Here is a 16,395-nt window from a genome sequence, read left to right on the forward strand (position 1 = left end):
TCCCTGAAGGAAAAGTAAGAATAGTTCCGTGACTAAATACATAATATTTACACTAACAGAAAAACAGCAGCAGCCTTCTGTACAAGTGCACTTACCAAGTCACAGAACTCAAAAACCAGGAGATAAGGAATGGCTTCCACACATTGCCCAATACACTGGAGAACATTTGGATGCTGAAGAATGCTGCAGTGAAAACACAGTTGAAGTCAGAAAGGCTACAGTATTCATTATTTTCAGTATAACATAACACACTGAAACCTCAACTGCAAGTTTCAATACAGAACTGGAGGCAGCATGAACAGAAGGTGCAAGCATCCAAAGACAGATTCTCTTTGCACCTTTATATCCACTCTGTACTGTGGCAGCAAATCACTGAAAGAGGCTGAAATGTGCAGGATAGCAAAACCACAAAACCGACACTGCCACAAACAAGTCACTCCTCTGCTCCCACCCCCAGCATTCCCTCATACTAAAACTAAATGTTCATGCACTATGCTTAAGGAACTGATCTGGCTAAAAGCTAAACCTTTCTGTTAGCCAGGGTAGTTCCCAGACAGATCAGTTTCCTCTTCTAACTGTCATAAAAAGCACTCGTGCCAATGCAGCAGAAGGCATGAGATTTCATCTTCTGACATCTGCCAACAATTTAAGCCCAAATGCAAACTAACTAGGGCAAGAGAAAGAACTGAGAGAAGAAAGCTCTCCATCACCCTCATTTGTAGCACATTTAGGCAAGATAAGCCACACCTTAAGGAATGCATGATACTCCTTTCTCTATTCCACTCATCCATAGAGCTCTCTGGAGGACTCTCGTCATTTCCAAAACGTAAGAAGAGAAATTACCCTCCCTTTAGCATGCACCAAACTCCTCTCTAGTAGGTAAAGACTCAATTTCAGGAAGCAAATCGTACAGAAATCTTCCAACCATAACACACAAGGAAGAGAACACCAAGCACTACTATTCTGTTAGCATTTTCTTTCAGACTAACCATTCCTGAGCTGTGGAGTACTACTGGACAGAAGTTAATGCCATTCTGAGTGCTTTATTTCTGCACTGCAAGCTTTGGGAGCAGAATTCGTTTTAGCACTATGCTGTATTTAATTTTTTTGAATATGGAAACTTCAAAAACTTTACGTACACATGGTAACACAACACACTGCCAGTTCTACCTCCAACAGGAAATCCAAGCACAAGACTTAAAGCTCAGTTCTTAGAAGCAAGTACTTAGACATAGGGTTGGTTTGCAACACCAGGATTTTTCTGAACAGCTGCAGCAGAATATCTGATAAACCAAAGTGTTTTCCAGTCATGAACAAATAACTACCAACCATTTAAGCAAAGAACTCATTATCTAAGCAAACTCAAATCTTGTTCATTTTGGATCAGTTGTACTTCACACCTTAGAGACAAGAATTTAATTTGTAAGAAAGGGCAAGCAGAGAAATAAAACTTAAGAACCTGTGTAACTCATAAGCAGCAGCATGAAGTGCTTGTGGTAACCAAGTTACAGAATATTACTTACTAGTATGGCTCTCCACTTCTTAAAAACTGTTCTTGCTCCTTGAGACCCGCACTTGCTTTTAGCTCCTTCACTATCACTCGTGCCACACTACTGCCTGTGTAGATTTCTCCAAGCAGAACCTGAAAAATTATAATCACTGTGCCTTTAATCAGAGGCCAAAAAAATGAGTTTCTCTGCAAAAAGAAACAAGAGCTAAAAACATATTGCAACACAGATTTTCTGGCTTGTCAATGCGTGTAGATGTCCATACTTCATAAATCCTGACAACTCATTACCCATTCATTTTCAGAAGACACCCTTTCTTGCGAAGAGCATTTATTTACTTAAGACTTTTTCCTGGAAAGCATTGGCAGTAACAGAATGCATGAATTCGATTCGATGGAAGTGAGATCTGTAGATACTAAATGGCTTTGTAAGAAGCTACAGGTAAATTAAAGCAGTAATAATCACAGCTAAAAAGTATGTGCAAGCAAACCTCATTTCTTATGCTATTACTTCGAAGGGAATACACTAGTCTAGTTACTTTGGACTATAATTCTAACTGCAGTACAATATTAGAAACTTCTCACCTTTCCAAACCAGCCATTTCCAATTTCCTGGATGTAGTTTAGACTCTGACGTGCAACTTGAGACTTTGATCCATCTGTCAAACACAACAGAAGAAAGGTTAGACACACCAAACCACTCAGATTGCCAGTTATCCAACAGTGGAGGAAACAATACAAGCTCTTACAATATTTATTCCCAATGATACGCACACTTTCAGGCTGAGCACCAAAACAGACACAGGCAAGAGTGAAGGTAACGTTGTGACAGTAGTGCTGGGGAGAAACTTCTCAGCTTCTAAACCACTTGCACTACAGAACCCCACTGCCACCACAGACTATCCTTACACACACACACCTTTCTAACACGTTCAGTAAGAAAGTTGAATTGCAATCCCAACATCATAGACCATAGCTGGGCAAAGCAAATAACCCACCCAGAAAGGTTACCTATGGAAACAGAATTAAAACTAAAACACTCACTGCTTCTACATTTGAACAGTTAAGTTAGGGTGACCGTTTTAAGAGAATAGGTTAGACTGCTTTATTCTTCAGCCCAGCTGCCCTACTTACAGCTACCATCTGGAAGGAGGACACTTTCTGACTAAAAATAATGTACATAAAGAACAGAGGCAGAGGACAGAAAACAAGGCAAAAAATCCTGGCAGAGGATGGACAGCAACAATGGCAGACTGTACTATAGAAGAGATTCAGCAGTATTTACCTCTCTGCTAATTAGCTAGAAATACCAATAAAGAGACTTAGTCTCTTTTTCCTTTTTTAAACAGAAATTGTCTTAAGGAATACATTCCCAAAATTCTTTCACATAAGCAAAATAAAATGTCCTCTTAGCATTACCACATCTACAGTATGAGAAGCTAACAGTGACACTAAGAAAGTGATGCAGCCCACACAGTAGCACTGCTGTCAAGTAAGAGATTTACTCTTGCTTCCATTTAAGGCTAATGGATAAAATCCAACGACAACTCAGCCATGAAGAGAACTACTACAGAGCAGTAGTAACATCCCAGAGCAACTTCAACCCCTGATGTGACATGTAAAGCAAGGAGTCTAAGCTGATTCAAGCCACACTCATTCTGTTCAGCCACCCTGCAAAGCACCCGCTCCAAGGTAAAGCACAGAGATTTCATCCTATACCCCAGATAAAATTTACTCAGTTCACATCTGTAACAGTCAAACCTGTACAGCAGGAAGTCGAGCACGATCAGCTACACAGTGCTAGAGAATAAATTCCCTACTTCTCTTTTCTCAGTGTAAAATTTATCTTACCTGCACGAGATGGAAACTGGGATGGAGTTGGTAAAGCAATACTGGGAACTGAAAGAGTAAAAACTTCTGCTGGAGACTGAACAGACGGAGTATCTTCTGCTGGGGGCGCGAAATCTATTTCATCATCAAAGTTATCTTCAAATTCCTGAAATAAAAATCTTGGTAATTAAGCTAATATTTGGCTTAAAATTAGCATTGCATTTCTTCTGGTTTCCTATCTGAATCCACAAACAAGACTACAACAAAGTAACCGGCTGCCGGTGAAAACAAACTAGGACCCAATTCAAAGGGCTTCATTTTAAGGGCAATAACCTGGTAACATGAAAAGGAACCTAAAAACCTGAAAAACTGTAAATCACCAACATTTAAAGGAATTGCACTGCCTCTGAACACACAGTGCCAAGGAGGCTCACATCATTACTAAGTGACAAGCCTTGTTTTTTTTATTATTTCCTTTTCTTACTTTCGATTTATTACTGACTTAAAGACAACACTTGATGCTTACATTTCTTTATCAAAAATAACTTAGGTTTTTCAGGGCTTTTCCTTATTCACTTTTTTCCATATATACATTTTTAAGATATATTTCTAGAAAAAGAGCCACACAAATTTATGAACACCAGTAACTGATGTTCCAGAAGAAACTGCTCTCTGCTAATAAATTCAGTATGTTTACTACACTGGATATGCATCTTCAGTATCACCTGAGAGGAATATCTTAAACCCTATCACCAGACTAAAAGTAAATTAAAAGAAAAAACAAGCCCAAAAAGGGTTCTTTATAGTAAAACTGTCACAAGCCTACACTTTCACTACTGATCCTAATAGACAGCAATGATATTGACAAGGCCGGGACGCTGACTGCAGCACAGACTGAGTGCTCATACAGTCACAGCACTATGCCCAGTGTTCAGACAGCTGGATATTCAGAAGAGAACACATACAGTGAGGCAGAAACACCAGAATGCAGCTGCCAATACCATGTGCATGAACATTTCTAACTTGAAGTCCTACCTTGAAATCAATCTCTGGGTCTTTGCAGCAGGAGACACAGTTTGCAAGCAGTACCACCAGGACTACCAGAGCACAGACAGACAGAATGGCAAAAGATGAGGAAACTTCAGCTGCCGCTCCTTGCCCTGGAAACAAGCACATATGTAGTATTACAGAGGTACCTCTGGGGTCAGAAGGCGCTGCTCCCAAATATCCTACCCACCTGCCACGGGTTTCAGCTTAGCTCTGTGGAAAGGACAAACGTAAAAGCAAAGGGAAGGGGCCAACCCTCCTGTGCACAGCTGCACACAGCTCGGCCGCCTGCCCGGCACACAGACGGAGCTCCCACAGCCCCAGCACTGGGAGGTGGTGAACAGCAGCAGCCCCAAACGTCAGGACTCCATCTGATCAACTCAGAGATGACTACACACGGCCAGGAGAGATCCAGGCCGCTGGGGTTGGTTCCAGTGAGCTACAAACCCTGCCTTAAAAAAAAGGTAACCAGAAGGAATCCTCATGTGGGCTGTGTATGGATATACAGAGCGCTACTATAAGGCACTCCTGTATCTTTCAATGAATGCATGGCAACCACAAGTTGCTTTCACAAAAGCAAAATGAATCTAAACACCTCCACTCTGCATTTCCATTTCCACCACTCTTTAGGTGATTTGTCTCCATCTCAAACTAAGATGTGCTCTTGAACCTTTTGGTTATCGAGCCTGAAGTCCACGTTTTACACAAGTTACACTCTGCCAGAACATGACCATCTCTTTACATGTCCAGGAATAAAATGTACTTCCTAGCTTTACACAACTTCTGCAACCCCCAAGAAAAGGTGAACAGCAGACAACTGGAAAAGGTAATGAAGTTAAAAAAAAAAAAACAACCAAACAACACAAAGATCACCTTTGAATGAGATGGTTCATTAAGATGGAAGGCACCCAAGCTTCCAAGAATGCAGGGAAAACATTCATACACAACACTTAAAAAAAAAGCTTTAATGTAAGAAAAATGCTAATTATCATGGGCAAGTTCCTGCAACACTTACAGAATAGCATTTTATGACTCACACAACTCAGTGCTGCTTACCAAGAATTACAGAATCCATCTCTATTTGGATAAGCTTTGAAGGCACTGTTATAGTCATTAAGAAGTGGTTTTTTTTAATTTGCACTTTTTAAAAAGATGAATGCAAAATTAAATATGAAATGATGACAACCTATAATTGAAGTAATTTATTTTTTTATAAGTGAAGCTATTTTAATGTCTTGCATAAATACATATTCAATGATGGGAGTAACTGGTTGAGCACAGGCAGCACAGTTTGACACAGTGCTGAATGATCTGCAGTCAAACCTGGTACCTGTGCAAGTAGATGAAGACACAGAAAAAGCAGCAATGAGAAATGATGCAGGCACCCTCAGGATCAGGCATAGGCATGTGAACACATCTCAGTACCAACCAGCAAGCTTCGGGAGGGGAGGGAATAAGGCTTTCATACCAGGCCCAACTCAAAGCAACGTGTATAGCTCAGGATTCTGGATACCTTCAGTCGACTTTCTTCATAGGACAGCAGACTCATCTGCCAAACACAGCAACTAAGCTAACAAGTTGGTTTCTTGCCTGCTTTAATTCATTCTTTGCCCAGATCCGCAGCAAACCCCCAACCCCTCCCCCAGGCACAGCAGTGCCAGCCCACAGGAGCAGGACAGGACCAGCAGCACTGCCTGCCTGCAGCAGGGACAGCCCTGCCCTTCTTCCCTCACCAGTTACCAAAAGTCACTGAGCACAAGCCTGGCCTCTCCCAAATTTGCTTCAGTGGGATTCATCAATTAAAGTCTCACATCTTCATGAAACTGGGCTTTAAGTAAAGAAGTGACAGCACCACACCGCACATTTCTAAGCTTGGGGGACAAACAAGTTGTACATGACAAACATCACAGAGCACACTGACAAAAGACACTCACTGCCAGGAGAAAGGCAGAGCACACCACACATGAAGCATCTTAGGGCACAGCCAACTTCAAGGCAGCATCTGATTTTCAGCTTTCAGCACAGTAGTTGCTATGCGACCACAGCCCCGCTGCAGAAGGCAGAGGCTCTCCTCTCAGGAGCAGCCGCGGCAATGGCAGCTCTCACTGATCACTGCAGCTATTCCCAGCACCAATCCAGATGACAGCACTCGCTGACACTGACTCTTCAACACCACCAAACTACATCAAGAACCACGATATTACTTTACGACTCCAAGTCAGAGCAGAGCACCTTTACAGCACCAAGGAATGACCGTCAGTGCTCTGCTCCCCTGCTACCTCCATGGCACCTGTTAAATGACACCACACTTACTTGTGCTATTCATAGATACTAATGCAACCAGATTAAACATACAAACCTCACTACATCAGTGTTGTATTACAAGCACGAGTTCAAAAGCTCCCCTTTTCCTAAATAATGCTGTCATTCTCTTCTGTGCTAGCTATTAGCTTGTAAAGGGCCAGGTGGGAGTGGAGAACGTTTCCCAAGTCAGATTCAGAATGCCATCTTTTCCCACAAAGGGTCTTTCCTACATCTGCTCACTCTGTGACGTCTGCAGGGCTGCTGCACAAAACCAACACGGACAACCCAGCCTAGGAAGGCCTAGAGGTGAAGGTCTAAGACTAAAACAAAGGCCTGCTGCAAACAATCCTACACGTACCCATTGTGCAACCCAGTCAGGATGACACCATAAATGCTCAGCATGCATTACAACTCCTTTATTTCACCAAAAAAACTTCATCTGCTAATTTCATCAGGCCGTGCATTCCATTCATCCCAACTTTTTCTGCTATGCTCCATTTAACAGCCAAGCCAAACAACAGCACTGTCTTTGAGAAGGTTTCAGCAGACATTTGTACAGCACTCAGCCATGCGATGCCACATTACAGTGGACTTTACAATGAATCAGAATTGCATCAAATCACCACTAATCTTCAATTGAAACACAACAAGAGCAAACAAAAGTTTTGAAGGACTGTTACTTACATTTCAGACTGCTTTTTGAAAGGTAACAAGGTAAATCTTAGGAGGGGAGGCACTTAACAGGCCTCCTTTTTCCAATCAGCCATTCGATTTGAATGGCCATTACCAATACATCAGGAAGAAACATTCCCAAGACTCAGATGGCTTTCATTGACTTGATGCCCTCAGCACAATGCCAGCACCTTCAGGAAATCTAAAACTGCTTGCAAATGTCTGAATTAATTCAGATGATTCCTTCATTGAGCAAACTGCAAAGAACTGACGCACACAACCCCCCTTGCAGAGCATTAGGCAGGCTCCTACCTGACATATGGACATCTTGGCTTTCAGATTTTCAGTGTGTTGCCATTCAAAGAAAAGCCAGAAGTTTGAAAGCAATAAAAATGACACTGAACAAAACGTGGAGAATTCTACTACCTGAAGGGAGCTATTTCAAAATCCTCCTCCTCTCGGCATGCTGTTATTATCCTTGTCTCAGATAAGGCAAAGTCTGCATAGCTAACCGAAGTAACCTTTGCTATGGATGACATGACAAACACCTCTTTAGACAGAAACACTTTATCACCTGATTTTCTTTTCCCTTCCTCCTTACACCTGCAGAAAATGCCAATAGCCACCCAGGAAAAGGAGCTCTTACCAACCTCAGGAGCACCACGCAAAGTACTGACACACACGCTTGTGCTTTGTCTTTCTGAAGACAAGAGGCAGCAATTAGTTGTTTGTCAGAAAGGAATTCCTGCCTAAACCTGAATTGCCTTCCATGGCCTCAATCAGTCTCACACTTTGACAAAAATAAGAGGACAAAAAATTCATCAGTAGTGAAAAAAAAAAAACCGCACACAAGTTATTCAGCTACTTACTGGATCCTTATAGACAGGAATTGAAACGCTTCAACCCCCTCAACTGAACTCAGCCATGACAATCCCAATTCTCACCCTACAACATTATAGGTCCTCCATGGGAGGAGCAGGCAGGGTGAAAGCCTGGGACACGTGCACAGCCACTGCTTTGGAAAAACCACCAGCTCTTCTCCACATCAGCTCATCTCCAGAGACAAGGACAACAAAGACAGCAAACGGCAACCCTCTACTGACCTTTTCCCAGGAGACAACCAAATCTTTGCCCTCCCTCCTAAAGACCCACAAACAGAAGCCAGTTTCACAGCTACAGGTGTTCTGTGGACACGTAACCCTGACATCATCATGTCCTGTGCATGCATTCAAGAAGAATTATCAGCTGCTTCATTTCACAACTGGGTATGTACCAGCAATTCTTGGCAAACAATCTCAATCCTCCCATTTGTCCCTAAAAAGACTAGAAGCCTCTCTTACAACCTGTATCAATGTTTTTTCTAACCATTCTATCCCATGCCCCTCCTAAATACTTCTACACTGTGCTTCAAGTGAGCTTCTTTAGCTGCTCACATTCACTGTGAAGTCAGGACTGGCAGAGGTTACACATCCCAAGGCAGGAGCATCTGCAGTAACACTGGATTCCCACAAAATCCAGCATCCTCCAAACACCACGGCTCCAATCTCCACCTTCTTCTCAACACCTGCCCTGCCCACCTCAGCACTGCCGATCAGGCATCAAGTTTAAAACCACGAGCTCAGGGCCAGCTTTACACTGCTGTCCTTAATCCACTGCCCAACAAGTCCTCCCTGATGTCAAAGAACTGCCCACAAAACAGCACACTGCTCCAATTTAATAAGGATTAGCTAAGGGCTGGGAATGGCTGGGAAGTGGTCAGAGAACAAGACTGGTTTGAAGTTGCAGTGTTAAAGTTTCCAACCTGCAGAAGGCAAGATCTTCAGGTGAAAAACAGATTAGTTCAATCATAGCATATGCTGTGCTTTCATGGTAATGTGTCTGGAAAATCTGGGTAACTAATTATACTGCAAAGGTAATACACAGTTGTTAAGTGTATATATACATATATACACACACATATGTACACATTTATATTTACACTACTGCTGCTAGATGTTGGTTCTTACAGTTAATTCCTGCCCAATACAGTGCAATCTCACGTGCTACACCTTCCCTTCAATTGAGGCTGCAGATTTGTTCTTTTTTTTTTTTCCCCAAACCAAAGCAGACCACAATCATTTAAAGCATGAGAAGATTACCTATCATGGTATCTCAAATCATCAGAAGTACCTGTAGCATGGAAACCAAAATATCAGTATCTCTTCCTCCCACCACTTATAGGTACACAAACGAATACACTGCTTTTGAAGAGACAAATTAATTATGCAAGGAATTTATACACACAACCTTCATTGGTGGTGTTTTTGGGAACCTTGATCTTGCAGCTGATGCTGTAAGCTCTCAAGTAAGACTTGGGTAAGGTTCACAGGAAAGAAGGCAAGCACCAGCATTTTGCCCCAAGAGCTCCTTCACCCCAATTTCTCATTCCCATTCACAGCTGAAGAATCTCTAGGAAGAAGAACAGCCCATGGGATAAAAGTCTGATCTGTGAGAACAGGATCTGCCCTGCTGAAAGCCGATACCTGAAAGTCTACTATCCAACTTTCCTACCACTCTCATAACAGAGAAATCTCAGGGTACAAAAGTAACCCTGAAACACTTCACACTGCTGCTGAATCACTGCAGCACCTCTAAGGAAACTTCTCTGAGAGCAGCATTGGAGAACGTGCCGCTTTGGACCAGCACCTCACCCCAGAACCAAATACAGAATACAGCTCCCTGAGACGGCCCGCTTCCTCACCACTCTGCCCAAGCAGTGCCAGGCCCAACACCTCCTTACTACAAGTTATGCTTAAACTACACAGGCAGGCTGCAACAGCTCTCATGACACGCTTCCAACAGCTCCAACTATAAAGCTGTGTCTTTTATAACTGCAGTACAACAAAAACACAACAACAGAAGTGACAAACCTATTGCAAATTGTATCCAGCACCATATCAAGCTCCAGATACAAGGCATGCACACTAAACAGCTAGGCAGGTCCAAAGCCAAACCCCAAACACCTCTGGCGCTCCACGCACCGTACATCTACTGCAGAAATAGTTCGAATGAGATCAGAGAACAAAGGAGCCCTCTAGGAGGACTGCGTTAGCTGTGGCCAACTGTGGACCCTTACAGGCAGAGAAAGCAGACCCAGCCTGAGAACAACGCCTCACACGGGACATTCCTGCAGGCCAAGAGTCAGGGCTGGCTTCTCACTTCACAAACAGTCACAAAGTCATAGGGAGAAACAAAAGAGAAAAGGCAACCTAGCAGCTCTAGCTGGACAATTAGTAGGTACCTGGATCAGAAGTTAGAACAAGAGATAAAGGGATAGGTAAACATATTTAATTCTTGAAAGCAAGAAGAAAGGTGAAATGACAGACCACTCCCAAGAAAACTGCATCATGATTAAAACCCCTGTACAAGCAAGACTTTTCTCAGCTTCAAGTGATCTGACTCTCTACTTTGCATATGATTCGAAATTTGCTTTTGTCTGCATGCACGGCAGTCAAACACACTGCATGCAATACCAAACCACAGGCTACAAACAGAAGCAGGCCTCGCTCTGACAGAACTCCCAGTAAACATCAAGCCAAAGCAGCTCAAAAGCAACAATTTTCCCAAGACTAGGAACTAGAGAACTCAGGCACCAGCCCTGCTGCCTCCGTCCAGCTGAGCAGACTGCAATCATCACAAATGTAAAACTGAACACACCTGTGAAAAATGCTACCACCTATTCAAGTTATACGGGAAAATAAGAATAGTTTTGAGCCCCCGTTCCTTTGCATTTGCAAGGACTTCATACAGCAGAGACGACAGAAGCGCCTCCTCTGACATTAACATACATACCCTTGATTCCAATTCCCAGGTTTCTGGAGAGGCAGCTGAATTAAGGTCAAGTATGAAAATCCAAGTCAAAAAGAGAGAGAGAAAGCACCTGAATTAGAATGCAAAGCTTTAGTGCAGCAAAGCAGAAGTGTCAGATTATGATGCAGTATGTTTGTCTGCAAAAATTACCGCTGAAGAGCATTTCTCAAATACCCTTCCTTCAGCCACACAACACTAAAAGTGATAATGATCTTGGCCTGATGCACTCGGGTAGCACACCTAATGCTCCACAGGCTCAGAACAGCTGAAGTACTTCATTCTCCCAGTTGCTCAAACCTGGAGCAGGTCAGGTCGTGTGGTCCCTCAGAGGTGGGAGTCAGCTAGATCTGTCCTCAGCTCTCATCTCTAGTAGGTCAGCCCTCGTATTCACAACAGTCACAGCACATCCCAGTACCCTCCCTTCCCACTCAGTGAATAAATTAATCACTCTGTTTCTAGCTAGCAGCATCTTCAACATCTTGCTTTTCCTACTTTCTACAGTAATTGCTATGGACCACACCAGGGGAACAATAAAAGCCTTCCTTCCTCTACCACCTCCTTTTTTTTTTTTTTCTAGCACATTTGGAAATACAGCCTCAAACATGAGAGACAAATATAGAACACACCATCAGGGCACACCTTCATCTGCAAACACTGTGAAGCCATACTTAAAAGCATGAGCTGCATCATTCATCCTGATGAAGACACTGGGAACATGACAATTCCACAGACTCTGTCTGCTGCAATTCCACAGTAGTTCCACAAAATGGAACGTTTTTGAACAAGGAATTCAAGCCAGTCTTGCTAGAACCTGCCATTGCCATCCTGCTTCCTAACTGCCTTCTCAAAAGAGAAATCTCTTCATTATGGGCATATGCCAGGAACCGTTCCACAGAGGTCACTACAAGCACCTCACACACACCTCCTTTCCTCCTTTTTCTGCTGACCACCATCTCTCCAGCACAGTGCTCAAGGCTGGACAGATCAAAATGATTCTCCACCATCAGAGAAGCAGCCCTTCCTGCAAGGTGCACAACTGGGAGATTGTGAAATAACTCCAAAACCCATTACTTATTATTTTAAGAAAAGCCCATTCAATTATTCCTAACTTTACAACTCTCATGCATGAGGCTGTGTGCAGTGGTGAGCTGAAAGAGCTGCCAAGGCCTAAAGCAGAGTCCGTAATTTATTCCAAAAGTCACCAACGACCGCCAGTCTCAACATAGGAAATCAAAACAATTTCCCGTGGGATACACAAGGGAAAAAGTCACAATAAGCAAAGGCTGTTTCAAAAGAGCGATTTGCTTAGCATGACTTTCCATTCTGACAGGTCAGGTTTGTGACAGCATCACAAAAGTTACCTCCATATCTCTGAGCTTTGTAGGATACATGGCATAGTTTTGATAGCAGAGGAACTTTCATTAAAAAAAAAAAAAAAAAAAAAAAAAAAGCTGGGTCACTTTGAGAACACTTGGTGCCCACACTGACACCTGCCTTGAAACAGAAAAGCTAACAACATTTCAGGAAAGGAACAGACATCAAAAAGGAAAAGGTTGCTGCCCAGAACTCCGCCGTCCTAACTCATGGCCTGATGATAAGTCAGCGTCACTGGGAAATTTTTCACATATTTCATAAATGAGAAAACTGTCACCAAGCCTCAAAGAAAATACAAGTTTGACCAAGGGCTTCCCAGTGCTTTCATTTTTCCCAGAACTTTATTGTAGAAGGACCAACCTCAAGGAAGGCTGACAGAAGCAGTAACTCATGAACAACTCTGAAGTTGCCATGGGAAGAAAATAAATGGGGAAAAACGTAGGTCCAAAGCAAAGCAACTGTGGGATCCACACCCTGTTTTGCTACTTCCCGTGGCACAGCAGCCAAAGCGCTGAGCTTCACTGCTCCCCCTCGCACTGCTGCCATGCCTGCCCTGCCGCTCCGTGCTGCACCACCACAACCGAACCTCAGCACAAACCTGAGCCGAGCTCAGCAGAATTCCCAATACAATTTTATGTTCCGAAGCACCAATAGAGCACAAAGAAATAACTGAGGCGACTGCTACCTATCAGAACGAATAAACCTTCCTGCGGCAATCGGTGAGATCGGGAGAACACAGCGGCCGTGCGCGTCTTAAGATGAACAGGAAGATACGGGCCCGAAGGCGGCCAGCATTACCAAACGCAGAGCCGAGCAGCCGGGACCGCATTCCCACCGAGGAAAGCGCCGCCCGCGGCCCGGGCACGGAGCCCCGCTGCGACTCACGGGCGGAACAGGGGAAAGTACACCGAGATCGCACGGTTCACACAGCCGGCCGCTACGGAAGAGCCGCGAGGTGCAGAACGAGCGATCCCGGGAGCCGCAGCCGCCCGAAGCAGGGCAGCGCGGCCACGGCCACGGCACGGCCGCGCCCCGCAGCCCCCGCGCCCGGGCCGCCCCCGCCGCGAAGCCTCCCGCGCCTCACCTGCGCCCGCCGGCGGAAGCGGGGCGGCCCCGCCGCTCCCCAGGAGCAGCGACAGCAGGACGGCGAGCCCGGCCGGGCCGACCCCCCGCCTCCGGGCCGCCGGGCCGAGCCCCTCGTGCCGCCGCATGTCCTCCGCCGCCGGCCCGCGGCTCAGCGCTGATCGAGGGGCTGGAGGCTCTCAGCGTCTCCGAGGAGCTCCTGCGGCAGCCGCTGTCCCCCGCCTCCACGGCGCGGCCCTCCGCGGCATCGGCGTCCGCGCTCCGCTCACACGGCCCCTCCGGCCGTCGCCGCCGCCGCCATCTTCCGGGCTACCTGACCGAGAGGGGCGGGCGCTTCGCCGACCGACGGCCGGCCGCGCCAATCGACGCGCGCGACGCGCTTGGGGGGCGGGACCGCTGGTCGGGACGGAGCCGATCCGAGATTGACGTCCAGATCAGCCAATCGCGCCGTACGGGTCGAGTCGGGCCGGGCGCGGGCTGCGGCGCAAGAACGGTGCGGAGCGCTCGGCAATCGACGCGCACGAGCGACGCCGAGAGGGGGCGGGGCTTGCCACGGACTGAAGGAGCCCCGCACCAATCGGCCGGCAGCGCGGGCCCGGGGGCGGGGCAGCGGGAGGAGGCTGTCTGAGCCGTGCGCGGGACGGAGTGCGGTGCTGCCGGGTTGGCTGTGCGGGGCGCCGTGCGTCCGACGCGAGGACGCTGGCTGCGTTACCCAATGACCCGCATTTTCTGATGTGTTCGAATTAGCTTTCCTTCCACCAGAAATATCTGAGTTCAATCATAATGTGGGAGACGATCTTCCTTTGTTTTAGCCCGCTCCTGCTAATGCGTTGTGCTGCTCACTCCGTAAAAGCATCAGGTAGCAATAAGCAGCTCAGAGGCGTTCCTTGCCTGCTGGCCCTACACGTTTCGGACTGGAAGGCCCCTTGCCTTTCACATCAGCGCAGTGTGCCATGCATGACACATCATTATTGTTGTTTTTCTCAGGCACAAATAGATAATATCTCAGTTCAGATAGTCTTCTGCAGAAGACTGGTGACAAGCATGCAGCCAGCTCTTTACCTATCTCTACTCATCTACTGGAAACTTCGAAGACAAGTTTTTTGCTTCTTGGCTCTACCCAGCCTTCCTGCTGAGGTGGATGTCGGGACTGCAGCCGCTGGTTTGCACCATGGCCACTATTTCCAGTGATGGTTACCCAGCCTCGCTGTGTTGTTGTGGGCACATCTTGGCTCTAAGACAGTTCTGACACCAGCTTCATGCAAATTCCTCAAGCAGCTACAGACTGAAAGCTTAAAACTTCATTTGTGGCCTGTCAGCAGGTTTGCAGCATAAGGGTGTTCTCATTTCAACAGCAAGAACAATTCAGTGCATTTTAAACACAGCAGACCGCCTCATTTCAGAGCCCGCCCTATCCTAATTGAATGCTAAGCCTTTGATGTAATTTACTGATAACACAACATGTTGTAATACCATCTGGGAAGTTACCGTATCATTAAAGGACTTGTCAGAGCACTATTCTGTAATGACAGTACACGTAAGGTGAGCTGTGAATTAGTCACTGGCGGAATAAGAAGCTATATAACCAGCTCTTCAATTCCCTGTTCTGCATTACTCACAGGTACTGCTGAGCTCCAAACACCCCATGAGCATCCTAAACTCAGCGACACAAAGCCTGATCTCCGACAGCCTGTTACCATTCCCCCATCTGCAGCTTAACATTTGCAGCAGCTCTCGGATACTAACGGGATGAGCAACCCGCCAACAAGTAATGCAAAAGGTGCTCACACAGAAAATATATTTACTTAAATAAAACAAAACTCTTCCTGTACACAAGATGGGATGTATTACCACATCACAGCCTCATGTTTCTTGATTATGCGCTGTTAGCACTGCCAAATTACTGGAGCTGCTGTTCTGTGTGGGAGGTGTTAAAACCTTTTTTTAGACAGAGATAATTGGATCAACTAAAGGATGTTGATGGTTTTATTCTCAGTCGATGTTCTTAAATATTTTTGCTAACATCATTGGTGCAGAAGGAATACTGTCTAGCAGACTGAGCAAGTTGCCAGAGGGTGTTAGAGGTCTTCACCATAGCTGTGAATAAAGCCCCAAAAGATTCACAACTTCCTTACTGTGAAACAGAACTGAGCACCAGCCACACAGCTGAGAACAGAATGAAGCCTTTACTGCAGCTCTGTGCCCTAAGTGTGGTGGTTGGTTTCCTTATACACCAACATCAAGACATGCTCTGCCCCCCAGAAAAAAAAAAAAAAACCCTCTCATTCCATCATACAATACATTTTCCTTTGGTGTCACTGCTCTCTTTTTATACTTAACAGCAATGTGCTCCTCTGCCTGTAAACAGAGCCTTAAATGAATGTCACTGATTTAAACCTGCACTTTCAGGTAGAAGAGACCAAGTAGAGTTCCTACATAACCAAAGGCATCCTCCTCTGTTCACTGCTGATCCAATACTCCAGCCCACAACATGATTTTATATAGCTCCCAAGGAAAGGCGGGTTTAAAATGATGAGTAATTTGCTTATTTCAGTCAAATATTTTCCCCTCGTTCTGTAACTGTCACTCTCAAATGGGTAGAGCAGAACTCCCCGCTTCCTCCCACAAATGCTTCAGTTTGCTTACGGAGAGACAAACTCCTGAGAAATACAGCCAGGTGTATTCTGAATCAATGACCCCAAATTCCCTTTATATGAGTTTAAAAATGT

The 16,395-nt window shown here is 45.3% G+C and overlaps 1 protein-coding gene across 3 annotated transcripts in view; it reads right to left on the reverse strand.

Annotated features, from left to right (window-relative positions):
- LMTK2 (lemur tyrosine kinase 2) overlaps positions 1 to 16,395 on the reverse strand; it is a 60,903-nt gene that overhangs the window by 21,897 nt on the left and 22,611 nt on the right. For 2 of the 3 annotated variants that reach the window (XR_007380049.1, XM_048961881.1), the window contains exons 1-6: positions 13,668 to 13,978; positions 4,373 to 4,497; positions 3,359 to 3,503; positions 2,093 to 2,166; positions 1,524 to 1,642; positions 96 to 183 (exon numbers count right to left, since the gene is read on the reverse strand). Coding sequence is in view for 2 of the 3 variants with exons in the window: in XM_048961881.1 (XP_048817838.1) it covers positions 96 to 183; positions 1,524 to 1,642; positions 2,093 to 2,166; positions 3,359 to 3,503; positions 4,373 to 4,497; positions 13,668 to 13,794 (678 nt within the window). In the remaining variant the exon portion in view is untranslated. Of the gene's footprint in view, positions 1 to 95; positions 184 to 1,523; positions 1,643 to 2,092; positions 2,167 to 3,358; positions 3,504 to 4,372; positions 4,498 to 13,667; positions 13,979 to 16,395 lie in introns of those variants that run through there. The other variant, XM_048961882.1, reaches the window with a different exon arrangement.

This window comes from Lagopus muta, chromosome 15 (assembly GCF_023343835.1).
Source record: "Lagopus muta isolate bLagMut1 chromosome 15, bLagMut1 primary, whole genome shotgun sequence".
Taxonomy (NCBI): domain Eukaryota; kingdom Metazoa; phylum Chordata; class Aves; order Galliformes; family Phasianidae; genus Lagopus; species Lagopus muta.